Source organism: Osmerus eperlanus, chromosome 26 (assembly GCF_963692335.1).
Source record: "Osmerus eperlanus chromosome 26, fOsmEpe2.1, whole genome shotgun sequence".
Lineage (NCBI taxonomy): Eukaryota > Metazoa > Chordata > Actinopteri > Osmeriformes > Osmeridae > Osmerus > Osmerus eperlanus.
In genome coordinates this window covers 7,357,585-7,376,698 of record NC_085043.1, presented here as the reverse complement: position 1 = coordinate 7,376,698, position 19,114 = coordinate 7,357,585, and the positions used below count along the sequence as shown (strand labels likewise).

The window sequence follows — 19,114 nt, the reverse complement described above, 5'->3', positions numbered from 1 at the left end:
TAAAAAACGGGGTTAGCAAGAGACATGCAAATACAGCGTTTAAAAAGAGCAATGGTAGATCTAGGATTGGTAGTTTGAACAGTATTTCAGTTAGTCAAAAATGGGCTACAACTAGTCACATGACAATGTATTGTCTCGGAGTACAGAACAGGTGGCCTACTATTGTGTTGAATTGATGTATTATACAAATACTCAGAAAAAAATAAGCAGAAACTCTTAAAAATAGCACACTTCACCTCAAGAATGTATTTTCAACGTGTTCATGTTTGGTTGTGGATAAGCATGTGTATGGTGAACGTTAAGGCCTTTCTGAAGGGTCTTGGGTTCAAGTCCCATGTATGGCTTCATTGATCAGCCCTAAAGAATGCAGAAAGTGTCCATGATATTAAAATATCTCTTAAAAAAAAAACAAAAAAAACACTTAGCTTTCCATCATCGTCCTGTTCCATTTCAAGTGTGACAAGAAGCAAGCATGATGGGAACTGGGGAGCTTGCACAGTGGAACCCCAGCTGTACTCAGGCCATGGTCTGGGATTTGATGCCAAGTTGCTGTGTTAGGCCTCCCTGCATGGTTTGCTTGCTTACCCATTAATCCACTGGGGTCCCACTTCCCTCACTTGCTAATATTTATGTTTAAAAACAGCCCTTCTTAAAGACACACTAGTGTGTTTTACAAACAGCAAGGAAGCATTGGGAACGTTGCACATAGAGTCCACCAGCCAGTTCTGAACCCAGATGAGCTGGGACCTAAGACCAGCCTGCATAGTATCCATGCTTATCCACTAGGCTATCAGGGACTCACTTCCCTTACCTGTCGGGGTTACGTATCTTTAAAAACAGCCATGCATCTATGAACTTTTTCCTCCAAAAGCACCTCAGGGGACATTAACCTCCAACCTTCTGCTCATCAGTCAATGACACAAACCCTTCCACCATAAATGATGGATGTGGACAGTCACACTTGCTCATAATCACGCACTCATTTGTGAAACACACCTGGCAATCATTGGTGTTAATTGGCAATCAGATCACATGACCAATACCACCTATCCAGATGAATGAGATCTAATGCAACAATCCCAGGTGTTGCATAAGATTGGGATTTGAACCCTTCCATGGGTTCAAATCCCATGGAAGGCTGCAATGGTCTTTCCTTGCAGAAACTGTCACTTTAATGACCTCACACTTCACCTTAAGGATGTATTATCAACAAGTTCATGTTTGCTTATGGCTCAGTGGATAAGCATGTGTACCATGAAAGTTAAGGCTATGTTGGGTTCTTGAGTTCAAATCCCATGGGAGGTTGCATTGGGCTGCCCTTAAAGAAGTTGGAAGTGTTTGCTATATTACAATTTAGAATTGTCTCAGGTCGCAGATGAGCTGCAACCTGAGACAGCGTGCTTATCCAGTAGGCTACCAGGGACTTTCCTTCAGAATTAAAATATATCTTTACGAAAAGCCCACTTTAAAGACAACGGTTCAACAGCACCTTGGGGGATATGAACCTCCAACCTTTTACAACACAGTCGTACACTCTAACCACTGAGCTATCCCTCCCACCCCAAATGAGGATGTGGAAAGTCACACTTGCTCATAATTAGTCACTCAGTTGTGAAATACACCTGACAATCGTTGGTCTTGATTGGCATTCAGATCACATGACCAAAACAGTTAGCAGATCTAGCTCTAACATTGAGTCTATGGGGAACCAAGTCCTCAAAACTGACTGCATGTTTTAGATCTATAAGTGCATTCCCAACTGGATGGGTCAGAGCATTAAGACCATCCACTTGGATTTGGACAGTCACACTTTCTCATAAACACGCACTCATTTGTGACACACACTTGGCAATTGTTGGTGTTGATTGGCATTCAGATGTCATGACCAATACCACCAATCCACATGAATGAAATCTAATGCAACAATCCCCAGAATAGAAACAGTTAGCAGATCTAGCTCTAACATTGAGTCTATGGGGAACCCCATGCTCCAAACTGACTGTATGTTTTAGATCTATAAGTGCTTTCCCAACTGGATGGGCCCCAGTATCAAGCCAATCAGTTTTGAAAGCACCCACAGATCTAAAACGAGCAGTCAGTTTTGAAACGCAATGCTAGCTAGATCTGGTAACAGTTTTTGTAACTTGGTATTTGTTGCATTAGATCTCATTTATCTCGATAGGTGGTATTGGTCATGTGATCCCCTTTGCCAATCAACACCAACGATTGCCAGGTGTGTTTCACAAACAGGGGAGTGATGGTGAACAGCAACAACTCACTGTTAGTTTTAGCTCAGTGGTTCGAACATGAGATGACAGGTCACGTGACTCGCGAGAGCAAAGCAGTCTGCACTCAGCAGAGAAGGCATCAACTTGACATGCTAACGCTACGCTGTACCTTGACCTGTTGTACAATGGCCTCAGTCCCAAAAAGGAAGAGTAAGTCAGCTGTGTAGGACTTTTTGGGGTTTAAAAACCCCCAGACAAAACCGTTGCAGGGGCGGAAGGTAATGTTTTCTCTCCCGTGTGTGTGTTTGAATGTCGGTCTGTATGTGTGTGAACAGGATTACGCAAAAACTACCAGCCCGACTTGTATGAAACTTGAAGGGGTTTAGCATGGGCCAATATAATTCTGAGCATGATTCGTCATTGGGCTGCTTAACGATCACTGCAAAAGAGCTGCAGTTCCTGTGCAGAGACAGGAGAACCTAGCAGAACAACCCTTCTCTCCAGCTCTCCATCGTAGCCAAAGCCCACCTGAGAGGTCACGACAGCTAGTCAGACTCGTTAGATCAGAGAGGTATATTAACATCTCATCGTTTGAGTATCGTAAAAGTCGAAACTTCAGGACCCCGGGTTCTGGACTGGATGGAATGCTACAGAGAAGGCGTTCTGTCAGAGTCTCCCATGCATGCACAGGAACACTGAAGCTATGTAAAAGTGTCTCTTTTTAGTACAGGTTTACTGTGCAACACAGATTCACTCCAATGTTAAAACTTTACTAAAAAAATACCACTCCAAAAACCAAAATAGTCAAAATAACACACAGAATACAACTAGCCGGATCGGTGCGGCATCACTGCGGACGCCGCACCGATCCGCCTGTCGATCTCGCGCTCCATTCTTCCCTCACTCGTGAACAAGACCCCGAGATACTTGAACTCCTCCGCTTGGGTCAAGATCTCCTCCCCGACCCGGAGATTACACTCCACCCTTTTCCGGTCGATAACCAGGACGTCCCCCGTCGAGGTCAGCAGCACACCATCCCCACCATAGAATGAGATTATAAAGAGAGCTTTCTGATATCTTTGCCTGAGATCAAAAAGTAAATTATCAAAGGGGTTAGCATGTGTGGTTTGGATGAAATTACCAAAGGGGTTAGTATGTGTGTTTTGGATGAAATTACCAAAGGGGTTAGTATGTGTGTTTTGGATGAAATTAGAAGATATAGCTCTAACAATGAGTCTATGTGGAGCCACATCATAAACTATAAAGACTCATTTAGAATATGCCGGGCCTTAACAATCAAGCTAGCGCCTTCATGTGGTGTGCCATGAAAGTGTGTAGTCTGCACAAAGCGAGTAGTGGATGGCATCCTAGATTGAAATAATAAAAAAAGTGCCATGCATCATACAGAAAATTAAGATCTCAGTTTCTGTTAAAGATTTTATTGTATTTCTGAAGTACAGTCAATACATGTTTGCATCAACTCTTTTGTAACAAGTGGTTTTGATTATTTTTTATTTAGATGTAATTTTTTGTGTATGTTTTCTTGTCATTTTATACTAAAGTTGAAAGAAAAACAACAATGGTAGTTTGACCTGGTAATATCTCTGTGCTGGAGCTTGCTACATAAGGAATTCTAGAAATGTTATTTCCACACTCTGTTACCCTACGTATCCCTCTGCAACCTTAGCCTTGCTACCCATTTAATTAGCAACCATTGACTAGCCATAATCTGCTAGCTACTATAGCCAATACCATCAAAGAGAAGCCTGCCATTTCAGGTAGCATTCCTTGCAACAACAGCTAGCATTCCTAGCCACATCAGCTGGCATTCCCTAGCCAAGACGGCTAGTATTCCTAGCCTAGCCTCACTATGTTTCCTCCTTGGAGCTAGTATTTCTGGGTCAGGCTTGTTTCTGGGCCTGGGTCGCGGTCCTGGGCTAATGGGCCTGGGTCCAGGCCTGGGCTAATGGGCCTGGGTCGCAGTCCTGGGCTAATGGGCCTAGGTCTGGGCTAATGGGCCTGGGTCGCGGCCCTGGGCTAATGGGCCTGGGTCTGGGCTAATGGGCCTAGGTCTGGGCTAATGGGCTTAGGTCCAGGTCTGGGCTAATGGGCTTAGGTCCAGGCCTGGGCTAATGGTCCTGGGTCCAGGCCTGGGCTAATGGGCCTGGGTCGCGGTCCTGGGCTAATGGGCCTGGGTCCAGGCCTGGGCTAATGGGCCTGGGTCTGGGCTAATGGGCCTGGGCTAATGGGCCTAGGTCCAGGCCTGGGCTAATGGGCCTGGGTCTGGGCTAATGGGCCTGGGTCTGGGCTAATGGGCCTGGGTCCAGGCCTGGAGGATTTGTTAGCGAGTCATAATCCAGTTTAGGTAGCCCGTATCTGTGCTAAGTCTCGATCTCTGATTTGGGTCCATTAGTCTATTGACTGTTGGTCTACATAAGATTCTTTTTTTTTTCTACATAGAATTGGATTATGACTAGTTAACAATACCTAACTCTAGATCCAGCCCCAGCATTTGCTCATATTAAATTCATATTGATGGGAGAACAGTTCTAGTATTATCACAGTCGCACAGACAGTGAAGGGAAAGTGCTGGAGAGCACTGAGGCTCCATAGGAGATCATACATTCACAATGAGGACTGTTCCTGGCACATGTATGTCATCTAAACACGTATGTCTTCCTACATGTTTGCTACATCAGCCCAGACAGAACATAATAGCAAAAACATGGAACAATAAAGACCAACAATTAACACTGAAGATTCTACTGTCTAGAATGGAACACTAGACAAAACAGTCAACATTGAAGATTCTACTGTCTTAAGTGAAGAGTACAAAATAAGGAAAATTTGGATATTTTGTATTTTTTTCTACACTGAAAAGGCTTCTCGTTCAATAATATACATATTATAGGATTTATACATTTTAAACAACAATGTGTCTAAGTACTTTTTTTGGAACTTTTTCTTCGTATGTTTTTATGTAGTCAAAAATACAAATTTTCACATCAAAGGCTTGTAGAACATGAAAGCAGTACACCTTTATACAATATCTTAGATATGTAACCAAGACAACAGGTATCTCAGATACTAGAGATAAAAGAAATGTGAGTATCTAAAGATATATCTGGAAAGTGGAAAAGAAATAAAGATAGGGATAATACAGTAATATTAGATATATTTCCAGAGATATGACAAATACATTAGAAACAAGTGAGATATATCTTGAGATGTCAAGGATATCTCTAGAGATATGGCTGATATTAGAGATATCTGCAGAGTTAGATGAGTTAACCATCTACAGTAGTAGAATGTGTGTGTTCGTATGTGTGTTTTTGTGTACCTGTGTGCGTTTGAATGTGTGTGTGCGTGTTTTTGTGCATTTTAGTGTGTGCGTGTACTTGTGTGTGCACGTAGACCCCACCTGATCCTGGGCTGTAGCTCTTATAAACATGGCAGCATTAGTGTTTGTGACAGAAGCCCTGTCGGGGGTCAGGGAGGTGAATCCAGGCCGTCTTGGGACCGCCTGTGCTACCCCCGTAAGGACCCCTTCAAGACCCTGATCTAGGTGTCCACACAGATGCCTGAAGGGGTCCTGGCTATTGTAGCACAAAAGCGGGTGTGGGGGGGGGGCTGGCGCTACGAACTGCCACTGGTCTGGGGCACAGCTCCCTCAGACAGACCTGGAGAAGATGAGGAGAGGAGAGGTGGGGAGAGGAGAGGTGGGGAGAGGAGAGGTGGGGAGAGGAGAGGTGGGGAGAGGAGAGGTGGTGAGGGGAGAGGTGGTGAGGGGAGAGGTGGGGAGGGGAGGGGAGAGGTGGGGAGAGGAGAGGTGGGGAGAGGAGAGGTGGGGAGAGGAGAGGAGAGGTGGGGAGAGGAGAGGAGAGGTGGGGAGAGGAGAGGTGGGGAGGGGAGAGGAGGAGTGAGTACCAGCTAGTTCATAGCTCTAGACCTATTTTGATGGCGCTGGAAACACAGGAAGTTCTCTCACCACCGGCGGAAGGGCCCGTCTCCGTGGCATTAGGGGCGGCGCCTGTCGTCGTGGCAGCAGGGGCGTGGTTGAGGGCACGGTCCTCGTCGCTGTCATCCTCATTGGACTGAGGGGCGTGGCCAGGGGGCAGGGGTGGGCGGGGCTCCGGGTCCTGTTCCGAGCGGTTCCGGAGGGCCAGTATACGGTGATGCAGTGCGGCGTACAGCTGGCCTGTGTCCTTAGAACTGGCCTAGGGACACAGACACCACAGTTAGCCTGGGGCAGTTAACATAGGTTAAGTAGCGTAGCCTAGCTAGCATGGGTTAGTTAGCCTGGGTCAGCTAGACTAGGCTAGTTAGCCCGGGTCAGTGCTTACCGCTATGAGGAACACCTTCAGGCCCTGGTCCTCCGTGTCCATGGCTGTGATACGGAGGCTCTTCTCTCCGGCCTTCTCTGTCTGCATCTGGGCCCACAGCTTGGTGTTCAGGATGAGGCGCAAGCTGCCCTGGGTCCGCATCACTGACACACACACACACACACGGGTGTGCATAGACAGGCATTACAAAAGAAGCAAAAACGATAAACGCCCCATCTATTACCGAGCCACGTGCCACTCTTACACTCACCCAGCCTGGACTGCAGAGACCCGTCGTCCGTGGAGGCCATGTCGTTGAGCCTGAGCAGCCCTCTGCCTCGTTCCACCCATGACTGGGACAGCTTGTCAAACACAAACAGCTTACACTGGATCTGCAAGTGCACACACGCACACACAGATTAACTCACATCATAAGTACCGGTCTCGAAGCACTGACTGCCTCAGGTCACCCTAGCAACCCGTCTAGCCGTCTCGCCCCCCCCCCCCCTCCACACCTGCAGCACGTTGCTCTCCGCCTCCTCTCCCGTGATCACCTCCACCTTCTCCAGCAGGCAGTGGCGTGCCGTGGCCTTGGTGTAGGCCGCCGCGGAAGCCTCCAGCGACTCCACCGCCGCACTGGGCTCTGAGGGGAATGACGTCAACGCAACGTCACCACTATTCGTATCACAATGAAATCCTTCAACATTGCCACAGCACCACCACCAAGACCACCACCCACCTTTCTCTATGCTGCGCTCTGGAGGGCGGGGCTGTCCGGGGGCGGGGCCAAGCGGCTCCGTGCTGCCCTCTGCTGGAGGGCTCTGGAGAGACGGCACACCAACAAGACACACACGTAGAAACGCACATGTTGACAAACATGTCACTCTGCCACACCACTACTGTCACTGTCTTTCTGACTGTCATTTACATTTAGTCATTTAGCAGACGCTCTTATCCAGAGCGACTTACAGTAAGTACAGGGACATTCCCCCGAGGCAAGTAGGGTGAAGTGCCTTGCCCAAGGACACAACGTCAGTTTGCATGACCGGGAATCGAACTGGCAACCTTCGGATTACTAGCTCGATTCCCTCACCGCTCAGCCACCTGACTCCCTAGCCAGCCAGCCAGTCATTCAGCTAGCCAGACAGACCAAATCTGAAGTGAACAAAACCAGAGAGGACAAGCAGGTGTCCTCACCAGGACCCGGTCCGACATGTTCTGCCCAAACACGAACTTGGCCGAAGAGTCTGAGTCGGGGGCGGCAGTCTGGGAGCTGGGGAGCACAGGAGGCATTGTTACACACTCTACCCGAGTCTACTGGGTCTCCACTCATCTCTACTGGGTTCTACCCAAGTCTACTGTTTTCGGCTGGGTTCCACCGGTTTGCACTGGTGTACGATGTGTTTCTCAGTGTTTTTGTAGTTCTACTGGGTTTTTACGGGTGTGTACTGGTCTGTACTAGTTTCTACTGGTTAATACTGGTCTGTACTGGTTTCAACTGGTTAATACTGGTCTGTACTGGTTTCAACTGGTTAATACTGGTCTGTACTGGTGTTCATCTGACCTGGGAGTGCTGATGTACTGCAGGAAGTAGTTTGTCTCTCCTGGAGGAGGGTCTGCTGACACACCACTGTCTTTACTGTCTGATGACTCGCTGCAGTCGTCCACCTACACACACACACACACACAACACAGTCACGTGGACACACGCACATACACACATGCTGGACATCAAACCAGCGAGATGAGATCTCATCCCTGCAGGCAGGGGGGGCCGAGGTGCCTGACAGACCTTGGCTCTGTCCTTAACGTTCTGTCCAAACACAAACTCCGCAGGGGGCTCCTTCCTCTCCTTCCTCTCCACCCTCCCTCCTCTCCCTCTCTGGCTCTCACTCCTGCTCTTACACTCCTGTCAGGGGGAGCAGAGGAGAGGACAGGAGAGATGGGGAGAGGAGAAGTGAGAAAAGGAGATGGATGTCAGCTAAATCCAGGAGCGAAGACGTCAGCCGTGTTTGTGCGGTGTGCGCGGCGGTAGTCAGTCACCCGGGACACGTGCGTGTCGTCCGTGCTGCAGGCGTGGTCGTCGGTGTCGCCGTGGGAGACGGCGGGGGTTTCCGATGAGCAGTTCACACCGTTGGTCCCGCTGTTCACACCTGCAAGAACACCGGCACACACGTGTGAACCCCGTGTGTGTATCTGCACACAACTGTGTGTGTGTGCGCACCTGTGTGTGTGTTTGCGTACCTGTGTGTGGTAGCGTGGTGCTGGTGGGGGCCTGTAGGACTGCTGGTCGGAGGACACTACGATGGTGCTCCTCCTTGGGCTTCTGGCTGGGAACACCTGCACCAAAACACACACACGCATGCTCAGAACAAACACACTGTCAAACACATCCTGTCTGCCAGCACACAGTCAGCAGGGCAGAGAGGAGGAGGAAGAAGGAGAGAGGAGAGAGGGAGGAGACAAGGGAAGAGAGGGGAGACCTACCTGCACTGGGTGCCTGGCCATGGATCAGAGTAGGAGGCTTCAGGCGAAATCCTCCTGTTTTCTCCTCTGAGAGAACGAGAGGAAGAGAGAGAGACAGAAAGAGGAACATCGTTCCGATTTGAATACATAACCCGTCTGACAGCAGAGATGAAACCGTGTCAGCACAACAAGCCCCTGTGTTTCTCTCTCTCTCACACACACACCTGAGTGTGAGGATGAGTTCTGGTTTAGAGACAAGGTCCTCTCCCTCTTGACTGGCGGACAGTAACTCCTGTCATCTCTTGTAGAGTCTGGACACACACACATTAGAACATACAGGGTATTCCTCCTCATCCCCTCCATCCTCATCCCCTTTCATCCTCACCTCCTCCATCCTCTGCACTGCATCCCTCTGCTGGCCTCTATCAAAAATAGAAAGAGGGGGAATGCGTGCGTGAGAGAGAGAGAGAGAGAGAGTCAGAAGTCAAAGGTCAGAAGTCAAGTGTTATCAAGTTGACTTTTAAGGATGTGGCCTGTTTTACAGAGGGTGTTTGTGTCTCACCTTCTGGGCTTTGTCTTTCTGGAAGACGAACACAGGTGGGGTTAAGGCTGGCTTCTCTGTAACACATGGTGAAAGGTCAGTATGGGAGGGAAAGACTGCTGGGAAGATGAGTTAGACAGACAATATAGCCTACATACAGACAGAGACAAGAAGACAGGCAGGCAGGCGGGCAGACAGACAGGAAGACAGACAGACAGGAAGACAGACAGGCAGGCAGGCAGGCATACCGACGGAAAGAGACAGGCAAGCAAGCGGGCAGAAAGGCAGAAAGAAAGACAGACAAGTTCAGCTGTAATTCGCCCTTGATGACTATTAATAGTACGAGCCACGAGGAAGCCATGGAGCCAGAATGTGTGACTTTCTATAATTTCACCCTGCACACACAGCAAGGCAACATGATACACTATCCTATAGGACTACCCACATCTACCGACTGAACGAGCCAGCAGCCTGTGCTACAATGTACCAATCGTCTAAATGTTGTTGTATTGTATACAATGACAATTAAGTATTCTACCTTTACCTTACCTTACCTTCTCGAACGGAGTTGGGGAACACACGACACAACCTGGTCTGGTCTGGACAGGCTAGTTAAGACACACAGCATCCCATATCCTAACTTCTCCAGCTTTCCCTCTCCATCTCTCCTTAACTCACCCTGGTCGTCCTCCATTCTCACTGCCACCACTTCTGTTCCTTCTCTCCAGTCTGGACAACCTAGACCTCCTCTCTCTTCCTCTCCAATCCCTCTTTTTCTCTGCTTCTTCTCTCCTTTAGCTCTGACGTTCACACCATACCTTACTCTGTAGCGAGAAGAGGAGAGGAGGAGAAGTGTAGAGGAGATGAGAGGTGTAGAGGAAAGAACTGCTGTACTCGCTTGACAAAACAGTAGTGACAAGACCCGTCTGTCTGTACCTACATTAATCTCCTCACTTTCATTTGGACGTGTGAGGTGTCTAAGCCTCTTATGGCTGGTTGGTGGGACCTCTGATCCCACATGTCGATTCTCTCTCTCTCTCTCTCTCTCTCTCTCTCTCTCTCTCTCTCTCCCACACACACCCCGGGCCCACAGGAAATATTAGAACAGGGCACGGCAGTTGAATGGGCCTGGAGAAATGGAACAGGTTAAGCCTGTGTGGAATGGTAGACATGCAATAGTTACATTAACAATGCATGTAGCCCGGTGAAGTAGGCTTCAACGCTGCTCTGACCAAAACTCCGTAGGCTCTTGCCTCAACGCTGGACAGCTATTGGCTTGGGCACCTAAAGCTATCTGTCCACGTTCTAGCTCACACTAAACAATGAAGGGACAGAGCGGTGGTAGCGACAACATGAAGATGATGTCTAACGTCTAACACCCTCACATGCCATAAATTGACATCATTTAGCTACAATATTCGTTGGCGTACGTTAGATATGTGACCCAGATTGGCTAGTTGTACTTCTTGGGTAATACAGTTAGCCTAACGTAAACAAAGGAGTTGGTAGACGAACTGTCAAAATAGCTTAGTTAGTCATATATTTTGCTAGCCATCTAGCTACATCATTTCACATTGTAGACAGCTGCCCCGCCCCTCTCCGTTTTTTCCAGTCCAGTCTGCCTACTCCCCCTCCAACCCCCGGTACAACCAACGGCCGGGATCTACAATCTAATTAGCCATTTCCTCAAACCACTTTTTAGCCCCGAGCAGCAGACTGCTCCGGTGCGCCAACTGCGAGCACCGTCGCGGTCCAGACTGCATACACGAGTCGCTGACAACCATTCATACCGTTTGTTTATCATCGCCCCATAGCGGCTTCTTACCTTCATTTGCCAGGTCCGCCATTTTGTTTTCGAACTAACCCAGAATACTGTGCGCTGGACATGCGCGAAACCGGTGGGAAAGACCGGGTTCATCACAACCATACTATATGGACAAATTATTTTCAAATAGCAAAAATCAAGATAATAAATCCAATTGATCGGAAAAAGGAAGACATTTTATTTGCACAATACACATTAAGGCTTCTGTCAATTCAAGGATAACAGAAAATGTAAACAGGAAAATTATATTATGTCCAAACAATTGATTAAGTGGTATTCAAACTTAATAATTCCCTACACCCTGATCAAAGTGCTCTTTAAGAGGTTCTGTAAGCAGCAGAAAAAGACCTGTGTTCACCAGAATGTCACCCAGCGGTTCTGGACTAGAGGACCCTACCATAGATGGTGCTGGAATGTGGTCCTGGTCCGGTATGCACTGGTACTGTGATCTGTTCCTGGTTTTCTATTAGCTGGTAGCGGGGTCTAGACCTGGTCTGGTCCGGTACCAGTTGGCACTGGGTTCTGGTTCTGGTTGTGGCTACTACCAGTTGATACTACAATGTGGTCCTGGTCCAGTACTTGCTGGTTCTGGCATTGAGTCCTGGTCTTGTACTGGCTAGTACTGATGACTAGTTCTCAGTACCTTCAAATGGTTGGTACTGTGTGCTGTGTCTGTACAGACAGTAGTGTTGGATGATGAATATCACATCAAATAAAATGGAGAAGAGTCCCAGGCCAAACTTAGTGGGGTCACCAAAAATCATCTTCCACTCATCTGGAAGTTCAGCAAAGCAGAGGAGGAACAGGGAAAGGAAGAGGATGAGCAGGAGGAGGAAGAGGAGGAGCAGGGTTAGACTCCATATGACAAAGCTTCGTATAGGGTTAAACTTCCTAAGGTGCTACATAGTGTTATTCCAGTGTGTGTGTGTGTGCGTGTGCATTTATGTGGCGTGGTGTGTGTGTAAGTGTACGTATGTGCTGTAATGTGTATGTATTGTGGTATGTGTGTGTGTGTGTGTGTAAATGCTGTGGTGTGTGTGGGGGGGGTCCTCACTGTTGTTGTAGGACTCCAGGAACATCTGCAGCAGGCTGAAGCTCCCTCCTGTGAAGTCCAGCAGGACGTTGCCTATACTCCAGCCCTCCGTACTCTGCCTCTGGTAGTTCATGTAGGCCTGACAACACACACACACACACACAAATTTAAACATTTACCTTGACCTGTGGGATGTACTTGACCAGGGTGACCCCGACATACTGTGGCTTGAAGACACAGTAATCTGTCTCTGTCTGACGCCTGAGTTGACCCTACCTGTGGGATGTACTTGACCAGGGTGACCCCGACATGCTCTGGCTTGAAGACACAGTAATCTGTCTCTGTCTGACCCCTGAGATGACCCTACCTGTGGGATGTACTTGACCAGAGTGACCCCCAGCTTGATGTAGGAGAAGCAGTACAGGTACTCCAGCCAGCTGATCTTATTGGCTAACGCCACGAAGAGGGTGATCAGGGCAAACGTCCAACCAATCACCAGCAAGCCTATCGCCACTTTGGATACTTTCTGCCCGCCTTTCTAGGAGAAGGTAGAGTCGACTAGATTCAAGCAGAGTAGACTAGAGCAGAGCAAAATAGAGCCACCCGGAATAGAGTAGATCACTTCAGTAAAAGTACAATAGAGCCTTCAGTGGACTTGGGTGGTCTCACCTCATATGTGGCACACTGGCCCACGTAGACCAGGGTGAGCAGCACGGCGTGAAGACTGAAGAACACGTCGTTGGAGTCTACAGGATTCACCCCGTTAGGGTGCGCCTTCACAAACTCCTCCTGAGGACACAGTTCAAAGGTCACAGACGTCCCTTACCTAACAACCCTAAGCAAGTCTGAAGTTCCTACAACGACAAGGAATGGTACAAGGACAAAAATGTAGAATTGTGCTTTTTTGACATGACGGATAGCGATTTAAAGATACGGGATTGGCTAGTGAACTTGGTGTGGTGGTGTGTGATTGGCTAGTGAACACGGGGTAGCATTGTGTGATTGGGTAACAGCGTGATGGAGGACGTACCTTCATGTAAGGAACCCAGAAGAGGCCCACGTTGAAGACACTGTACGCTATAAACCCTGTCAGGTTCAGCGCCACGTAGTCAAAGTTTAAGCCCACCACACTGCAGTGCACACACACACACACTTTAGAAACACAAAAACTATATTGTAACAGTGCCCTGTTGTAACAGTGGAATGGGTATAGCTCAGTTGCACAGAATTTGACTGAAGATGGAGAAGGTTGCAGTTTTGCACTACGGTTGCACTTTGCATCGACGTCAATTTGGATAAAAGCGTCTGCTCATCGAAAAACATTATTGTTAACAGTGCAACAGTGTCCAACTGTAACAATGTAACATTGTTTTACTGTAACAGTGTAAGAGGATTACAGTCTATTAGTACAGTGTAATGGCATCTAATGGTATCAGTATAACAGTGTACAAGTACATGGGTGCTCACCTCTTCCTCCTCCAGTTCTCCACCACCTGGGGGTAGAAGGAGATGGACCAGGCCAGAAAGTAGACCCAGCCAATCACCTGGTTAATGATGGACAGGAAGTTGCTGCGCACAACCAGGAAACGGATCCTCGTCACGGAACTGGAAGACATGAGTGACAATGAGAGATTGGTTAGGGACGGCTGAATCGCGGTACTCACTAAAGCTTGTTGAAAAATATCATCCTTGTTAAATAGGAGCCTAATACAAGCCTATCACAGGGCTCGTTACTGCTGGGCCATGCAACATGCAACCCTTCCCTGTGAGAAGGAAGTCTGATTACCTGGCGATGTCAGTGTTGTTGCTATAGAGATAGGCCGTCACCTGACCCACGTGCTTCGCTACTACCAGAAAGTTGACATTGGAAGATTTGGCAGGAAGCTCCACCTGCAAAGACAACAAAACAAACCTAGTGGAACATATAGCTCATCGGCGCAGTGTTTGACTGCAGATCAACAAGTTTCCCCTCTGTGTTGTATCATCAGCACTTCCCTGAAACAAACGCTTCGCTAGTCATCCAGTCAGCCATTTAGTGGTCTGCATTTACACTGAGGGGTGAGTTCAAATGTTACTGGATCCTATGAGTCCACACTTCAGCTGTTACCGACATTACTGGTTACTATGGTAATAGCAGAGATGGATATAGGCTCTGCAGGGTATTACTGGCGGTAGGAGGGTTTGTTTTGTTTGTTGTTTGGAAATAGTAGTAGTAGTGGGGAATTAAGTACCTGATCAGGAAGCTGCAGAATGTAGCTGGCATTCGCAGACCTATCGGTGATGTTAAAGAGGATGATGGCCGACACGTTCAGAGAATAACTGTAAAGGCAGAGAACACACGTGAGACAAAGCAAGCTGCTCAAACTGGTCACGCACCAGCTCCGTTCCCGTAAACACAGTGGGCAGCTTTAACATTAGCTACCTGGCGGTGATGGTGACGTTAGTTGACGCTGTCTCCTCGAGGTCAACGGTACCGGGAGCAGTAAGAGTCACGTTCTCGGCTGTGGAAGGAAAATGCCACAATCCACCAGACTGTTTAATAGTGGCAAGTCAACTAACGCTAGACTAAACTTGAGCTAGCTAGACTATCCAACTGTTACAAATGTTTTTATCACTCACCGAATGCAACACACAGTGTTAACGCAAGGGAAACGACCGGAAGAAGACATCTCCGTGGCATCTTAAGCGGTTAGAACAAAAACAACTAGTTTTGTTCTTAAAAAATAAATCGCTAACCGCTATGATTCTACAACCGATCTACTAACTTCATCCGTAATTAAACATTCCCTTTTTCTGACATATAGTTCGTAAAATGCAGAACTTGTACAATACCGTCGGCTGAAATTGTTTTGATTCTCAATACTTCCGTAAACTGACACTTGGTCATATGACCTGGTCAGCAGAGATACTTGCGACTGCGCAGAAAGTCACGTAGGAAACTGAATTCGAACCAGCTGTGGTATTCAAATCAGTTACCTGGGTGAAATGATTGCGAAAACGAAATTAAAATCGTGACACAGCTTCAAGTGATCAAGAGTTTTCCATTTTATTAAATGCATTCAATGATTGATTTTTATACAGCCCATACCTTCAGGGCTTCCAAAAACAATTACAGTGACACATTACTTTTTCAAAATAGTGACAAAGGTGCTCGTCAACGTAAGAGCACCAGGAGTGTGACAAACCAAAATATTCAGGGTGAGCAGAATGAGCTTAGCAGCTAGCTAAAGATAGGTCTTGTCAGGCAAAGTAGCCCCAGAGGAAGACGTTAACCGCTAAGAGGATGATAGCGTTGGTGTTGCAGACGTTCCTCCAGAGAGGGACCTCCTGAATGCTGCTCAGCTTGTCCTCCAGAGCCAGCCTCTCCTCCAGGGGGAGCTGTGGAGCCTCCTGCCCAGACATGCCACACATCCACAGGCCTGCCCGCCTCCACCACGACCGCTGTGCCTCCGCACGGCTCTCCGCCTCGCCCGCCGCTGGCTCCTCTGAAGATGGCCTGGGGTCGGGGTCAGGGGTCGTGGGCTCGGACGGGGACCAGGGGTTGGGGAGGTCAACCCTGGGCTCCCTGCTGTGCCTGCTCCACCATGTCAGACGATGGAGCTGGAGGGAGAGGAGGGAGAGGGAGAGAGAGAGAGAGAGAGAGAGGAGGGGTAGACAAGGAAAGCAGAAGATGTGGACAGTTGTTTCTGACATTGACAGGTGCTCTGTGTGTACCTCTCCCCAACCCTTACATGCTCCTTTGGGATGGGCGGGGTGCAGAGGCTGACAGCGGCGATGACCAGAGCTGTGAAAGCCAATAGGATGAGAGCGAAGTACAGGTAGTGTACGTCTCTGAGGAGGGCGGGGCGAGAGTCCACCTGACCACAGGAGGGCGTGCTGTATGCAAATTCCATCACCATTCTGACAGCACCCACCACCAGGCCCGCCATCAAGCCCCAGAACGCCCCCTGGAGACACACACACATGCACACACATACAGATTGTCTACATTACCCTGTGTGTGCCCATGAATGAGTGTATGTGTGCCCCTGTGTGTGTGTGTGTGACCTGCTCGTTGGCGCGTGGCCAGAAGATGGCTAGCAAGAAGACAGTGGTGATGGGCGGAGCCAGGTAGCTGGTGATGGCCTGGATGTAATCAAACAGCTGTCCGCTATTGGCTGACTGGATGATGGGGATCCACAGTATACTAAGCACCACCAGGAACAGGATGAACACCCTGCAGCACACACACGTACACACACCGGACACGCACACGGACACAAACACAGACACACCCAAACACAAATATTGTATCAGTACACAGCTGGCTATGATGATGCAACACAGCTAATACACAGGACAGGAGGAGGACTAGAGTCTGTGTGTGTGTGTGTGTGTGTAGTGTGTATGGTCACCTGCCCACCACCATGAGCTCGTTCTGGGAGGCGTGGGGGCGGGCACGCTGCCAGATGTCCATGGTGAACAGAGTACTGCTGCTGTTGAAGATGGAGGTCAGGGATGACATCAGAGCTGCTATCATCACCGCCATCATCAGCCCTCGCAGCCCTGGGGGGGGGGGGGGGGGGGGGGGGGGGGGAGAGAAGTTGATCCAGAGCCAGTACATGTAGTACTAGTGTAGTAGATCCATACAAAGTGTAGTAGTAGAAGTGTGTGTGTGGGGTAGTGTGTGTGTGTGTGTCTTACCCACAGGCATCAGTTCCACCACCAGTTTGGGGTAGGCGATGTTGGAACAGCCTACACTGGCCCCACAGATCCTTAAACACTCCTCTGGGTCCACACAGCCCACCTCATCTACACACACACACACACACACACACACACACCACAGATGCACACGCATTAGACGCCCCAGCCCAGCGGTGCGGTAAACAGGTGGAGAGCAGTGTTGACCCACCAGGGAACAGGGCTCGGCTGATCATGCCTGGCATCACCACAAAGAACATGGGCAGGACCTTCAGGTAGCCCCCCAGGATCGACCCCGCCTTGGCGTGGGACAGACTCTTAGCAGACAGGGAGCGCTGCACTATCACCTGGAGGAGGAGAAGGAGGGGGGGGGAGGGGGGGGGGTCACTCCAGTACCATCAGTATTTGATTCCAGGGGTTCTGGTCCATGTGTGTGTGTACCTGGTCCGTGCACCAGACCCAGATGGCCAGCACGGAGAGCCCCAGTATCAGGCCGGGCCAGGGCAGGTCTCCGGTCCGGGCGTCCCTGAACAGGTGGAAGGCATCTGGGCGCGGCAGGTGGCAGGTGGTGTTGGGAACCGTCACGGCTGGTACTGCCAGCGGGTACTGCTCTAGCAAGCCCTCGTACCAGCCCACCCTGTCAAACGCTACACACACACACACACACAACCCTGTCACACACACACACAACCCCATCACACACACTCGACCTCGCCACGCACACACCTATGAACATGAGGATGACCGCTCCCACCACCATGACGACGGTCTGGAAAGCATCCGTGTAGATCACCGCTGTCAGACCCCCTGGAGGTCAATGGTCAGGGTTAGAGGTCAGAGGTTAGCAGGGATGATGTTGGAGGGTCAGGGGGTCAGGGTGAGAGGTTACCTGCGATGGTGTAGACAGCAGTGACTATGAGCAGCACCACGATGGAGACGTAGAGGTCCCAGCCCAGAGACATCTGGATGAAGAGGGCTCCGGAGAATATGTCTGTCTGTCAACACACACACGCAACAAACAGTACTGGTACTGCTCCACACTGCGAGTACGACGGTACTTAGGAATGACTTGCTGGACCTGATGTTAGTTTCCTCCAGGAACACAATGACTCTTATTGAGGGACTTGCTCTTGTTGGTTAGTTGTAACTGATTTAACTTCTTGTACTCGCTGTGAATTATGTTATTGTTGCTTGCTTTCCTCCAGGTACACTCTTGCACTTCTTGAGGTTCATGTTGTTTAATTGTAACTTGTTTAACTACATGCTCTTGTGTTTCCTCCCATTGGCACTTATTTGCTTTCCACAATGTATGCTTCATGTTTTGGCTACCCGCAATGTTTTGGGCTTTGTGTCTCGTTGTTTATGATCATTGACCTATGCACTTTTGCAAAGCTCTCTCTTGGAAGCCGCTTTGGATAAAAGCGTCTGCTAAATGAATACATGTAAACACATCTAACAACCGTATACAACTCTCAGTATTACACTGGGAGTCTTCCAGAAGCAATAAGACGGGAGGCTGTCTGTGTGTCGGTGTGTGTGTTGAGTGTGGGTATGAATTTGGGCATGGGTGTCTGTGTGAGTGAGTGTGTGTGTGTGCGGCCCCACAGATATCTTGGTGAAGATGTAGAGTATGAGTGAGAGGACGCTGATGTAGATCCTGATGCGCTGGCCTCCGAACCGCTTCCGGAGGTACTCTGGCATGGTCACCACACCTGAGGAGATGTACACCGGAACAAAGATCCAGCCCAGAGCCACCAGCATCCACACTGCCTGGGGGGGGCGACACACACACATCCAGCCAATAGATTAGCAGCCAAGGTCATGTGACTTACAGTGGATACTTGTAGCCCAGGAAGTGTTTGGCGGTCATGTGACTTACGTTCCATTCGAATGCGCCCACGGCGATGCCCCCCACCGCCCCCGTGCCTGCCAGGCCGATGAAGAGGCCGCTGCCCCACACATTACTGGACATCAGTGACGCGCCGATCTGGGACAGGACACACACTCTCAACAACA

At 49.2% G+C, this 19,114-nt stretch overlaps 3 protein-coding genes across 6 annotated transcripts; all 3 read right to left on the bottom strand.

Moving 5' to 3' along the window:
• Positions 1-4,637: 4,637 nt before the first annotated feature.
• On the bottom strand, positions 4,638-11,474 carry LOC134013001 (ran-binding protein 3-like). Of its 3 annotated transcripts, none has more exons than XM_062452722.1 (17): positions 11,383-11,474; positions 10,236-10,381; positions 9,579-9,634; positions 9,402-9,438; positions 9,241-9,327; positions 9,038-9,103; positions 8,795-8,890; positions 8,594-8,703; positions 8,343-8,459; positions 8,115-8,218; positions 7,748-7,823; positions 7,290-7,371; positions 7,066-7,193; positions 6,822-6,942; positions 6,572-6,714; positions 6,217-6,445; positions 4,638-5,908 (listed from the first exon to the last, which is right to left on the bottom strand). In XM_062452722.1, exons 2-17 carry the CDS (start codon positions 10,249-10,251, stop codon positions 5,865-5,867), a joined length of 1,512 nt encoding a protein of 503 aa, XP_062308706.1. In that variant the 5' UTR covers positions 10,252-10,381; positions 11,383-11,474; the 3' UTR covers positions 4,638-5,864. The 3 variants fall into 3 exon arrangements, with proteins under 3 accessions (XP_062308706.1, XP_062308704.1, XP_062308705.1); XM_062452720.1 differs by lacking the exon at positions 11,383-11,474 and adding an exon at positions 10,498-11,114; XM_062452721.1 differs by lacking the exon at positions 11,383-11,474 and adding an exon at positions 10,498-11,114 and having other exon boundaries at positions 4,638-5,909; positions 6,227-6,445.
• Positions 11,475-11,536: 62 nt separating this feature from the next.
• Positions 11,537-15,306, bottom strand: ctns (cystinosin, lysosomal cystine transporter). Its single transcript, XM_062452725.1, has 10 exons — positions 15,035-15,306; positions 14,838-14,916; positions 14,647-14,734; positions 14,202-14,305; positions 13,883-14,020; positions 13,446-13,545; positions 13,085-13,204; positions 12,783-12,953; positions 12,437-12,554; positions 11,537-12,157 (listed from the first exon to the last, which is right to left on the bottom strand). The coding sequence occupies exons 1-10, from the start codon at positions 15,093-15,095 to the stop codon at positions 12,012-12,014; spliced, it is 1,125 nt and encodes a 374-aa protein (XP_062308709.1). The 5' UTR covers positions 15,096-15,306; the 3' UTR covers positions 11,537-12,011.
• Positions 15,307-15,442: 136 nt separating this feature from the next.
• On the bottom strand, positions 15,443-19,085 carry slc5a9 (solute carrier family 5 member 9). 2 transcript variants are annotated; one of them, XM_062452719.1, is made up of 11 exons: positions 18,978-19,085; positions 18,704-18,864; positions 17,988-18,093; positions 17,825-17,905; positions 17,540-17,745; positions 17,310-17,445; positions 17,099-17,206; positions 16,810-16,960; positions 16,463-16,631; positions 16,147-16,362; positions 15,443-16,015 (listed from the first exon to the last, which is right to left on the bottom strand). In XM_062452719.1, exons 1-11 carry the CDS (start codon positions 18,982-18,984, stop codon positions 15,656-15,658), a joined length of 1,701 nt encoding a protein of 566 aa, XP_062308703.1. In that variant the 5' UTR covers positions 18,985-19,085; the 3' UTR covers positions 15,443-15,655. The 2 variants fall into 2 exon arrangements, with proteins under 2 accessions (XP_062308703.1, XP_062308702.1); XM_062452718.1 differs by having other exon boundaries at positions 18,704-18,868; positions 18,978-19,079.
• Positions 19,086-19,114: the final 29 nt, after the last annotated feature.

Coding starts and splice junctions, on each gene's coding strand:
- LOC134013001 (XM_062452720.1), bottom strand. CDS start 10,577: ATGTGGGATCAGAGGTCCCACCAACCAGCCATAAGAGGCTTAGACACC. Junction 9,635..10,235: donor GAGAATGGAGGACGACCAGG/GTGAGTTAAGGA, acceptor CATGTGTTACAG/AGAAGCCAGCCTTAACCCCA. Junction 6,446..6,571: donor TGAAGGTGTTCCTCATAGCG/GTAAGCACTGAC, acceptor CTGTGTCCCTAG/GCCAGTTCTAAGGACACAGG.
- ctns (XM_062452725.1), bottom strand. CDS start 15,095: ATGCCACGGAGATGTCTTCTTCCGGTCGTTTCCCTTGCGTTAACACTG. Junction 13,546..13,882: donor GAGAACTGGAGGAGGAAGAG/GTGAGCACCCAT, acceptor TGTGCACTGCAG/TGTGGTGGGCTTAAACTTTG. Junction 12,158..12,436: donor CCTGGAGTCCTACAACAACA/GTGAGGACCCCC, acceptor CTGAACTTCCAG/ATGAGTGGAAGATGATTTTT.
- slc5a9 (XM_062452718.1), bottom strand. CDS start 19,070: ATGTCCAGTAATGTGTGGGGCAGCGGCCTCTTCATCGGCCTGGCAGGC. Junction 18,869..18,977: donor TGGGCGCATTCGAATGGAAC/GTAAGTCACATG, acceptor CGCCCCCCCCAG/GCAGTGTGGATGCTGGTGGC. Junction 17,207..17,309: donor CAGCCGAGCCCTGTTCCCTG/GTGGGTCAACAC, acceptor GTGTGTGTGTAG/ATGAGGTGGGCTGTGTGGAC.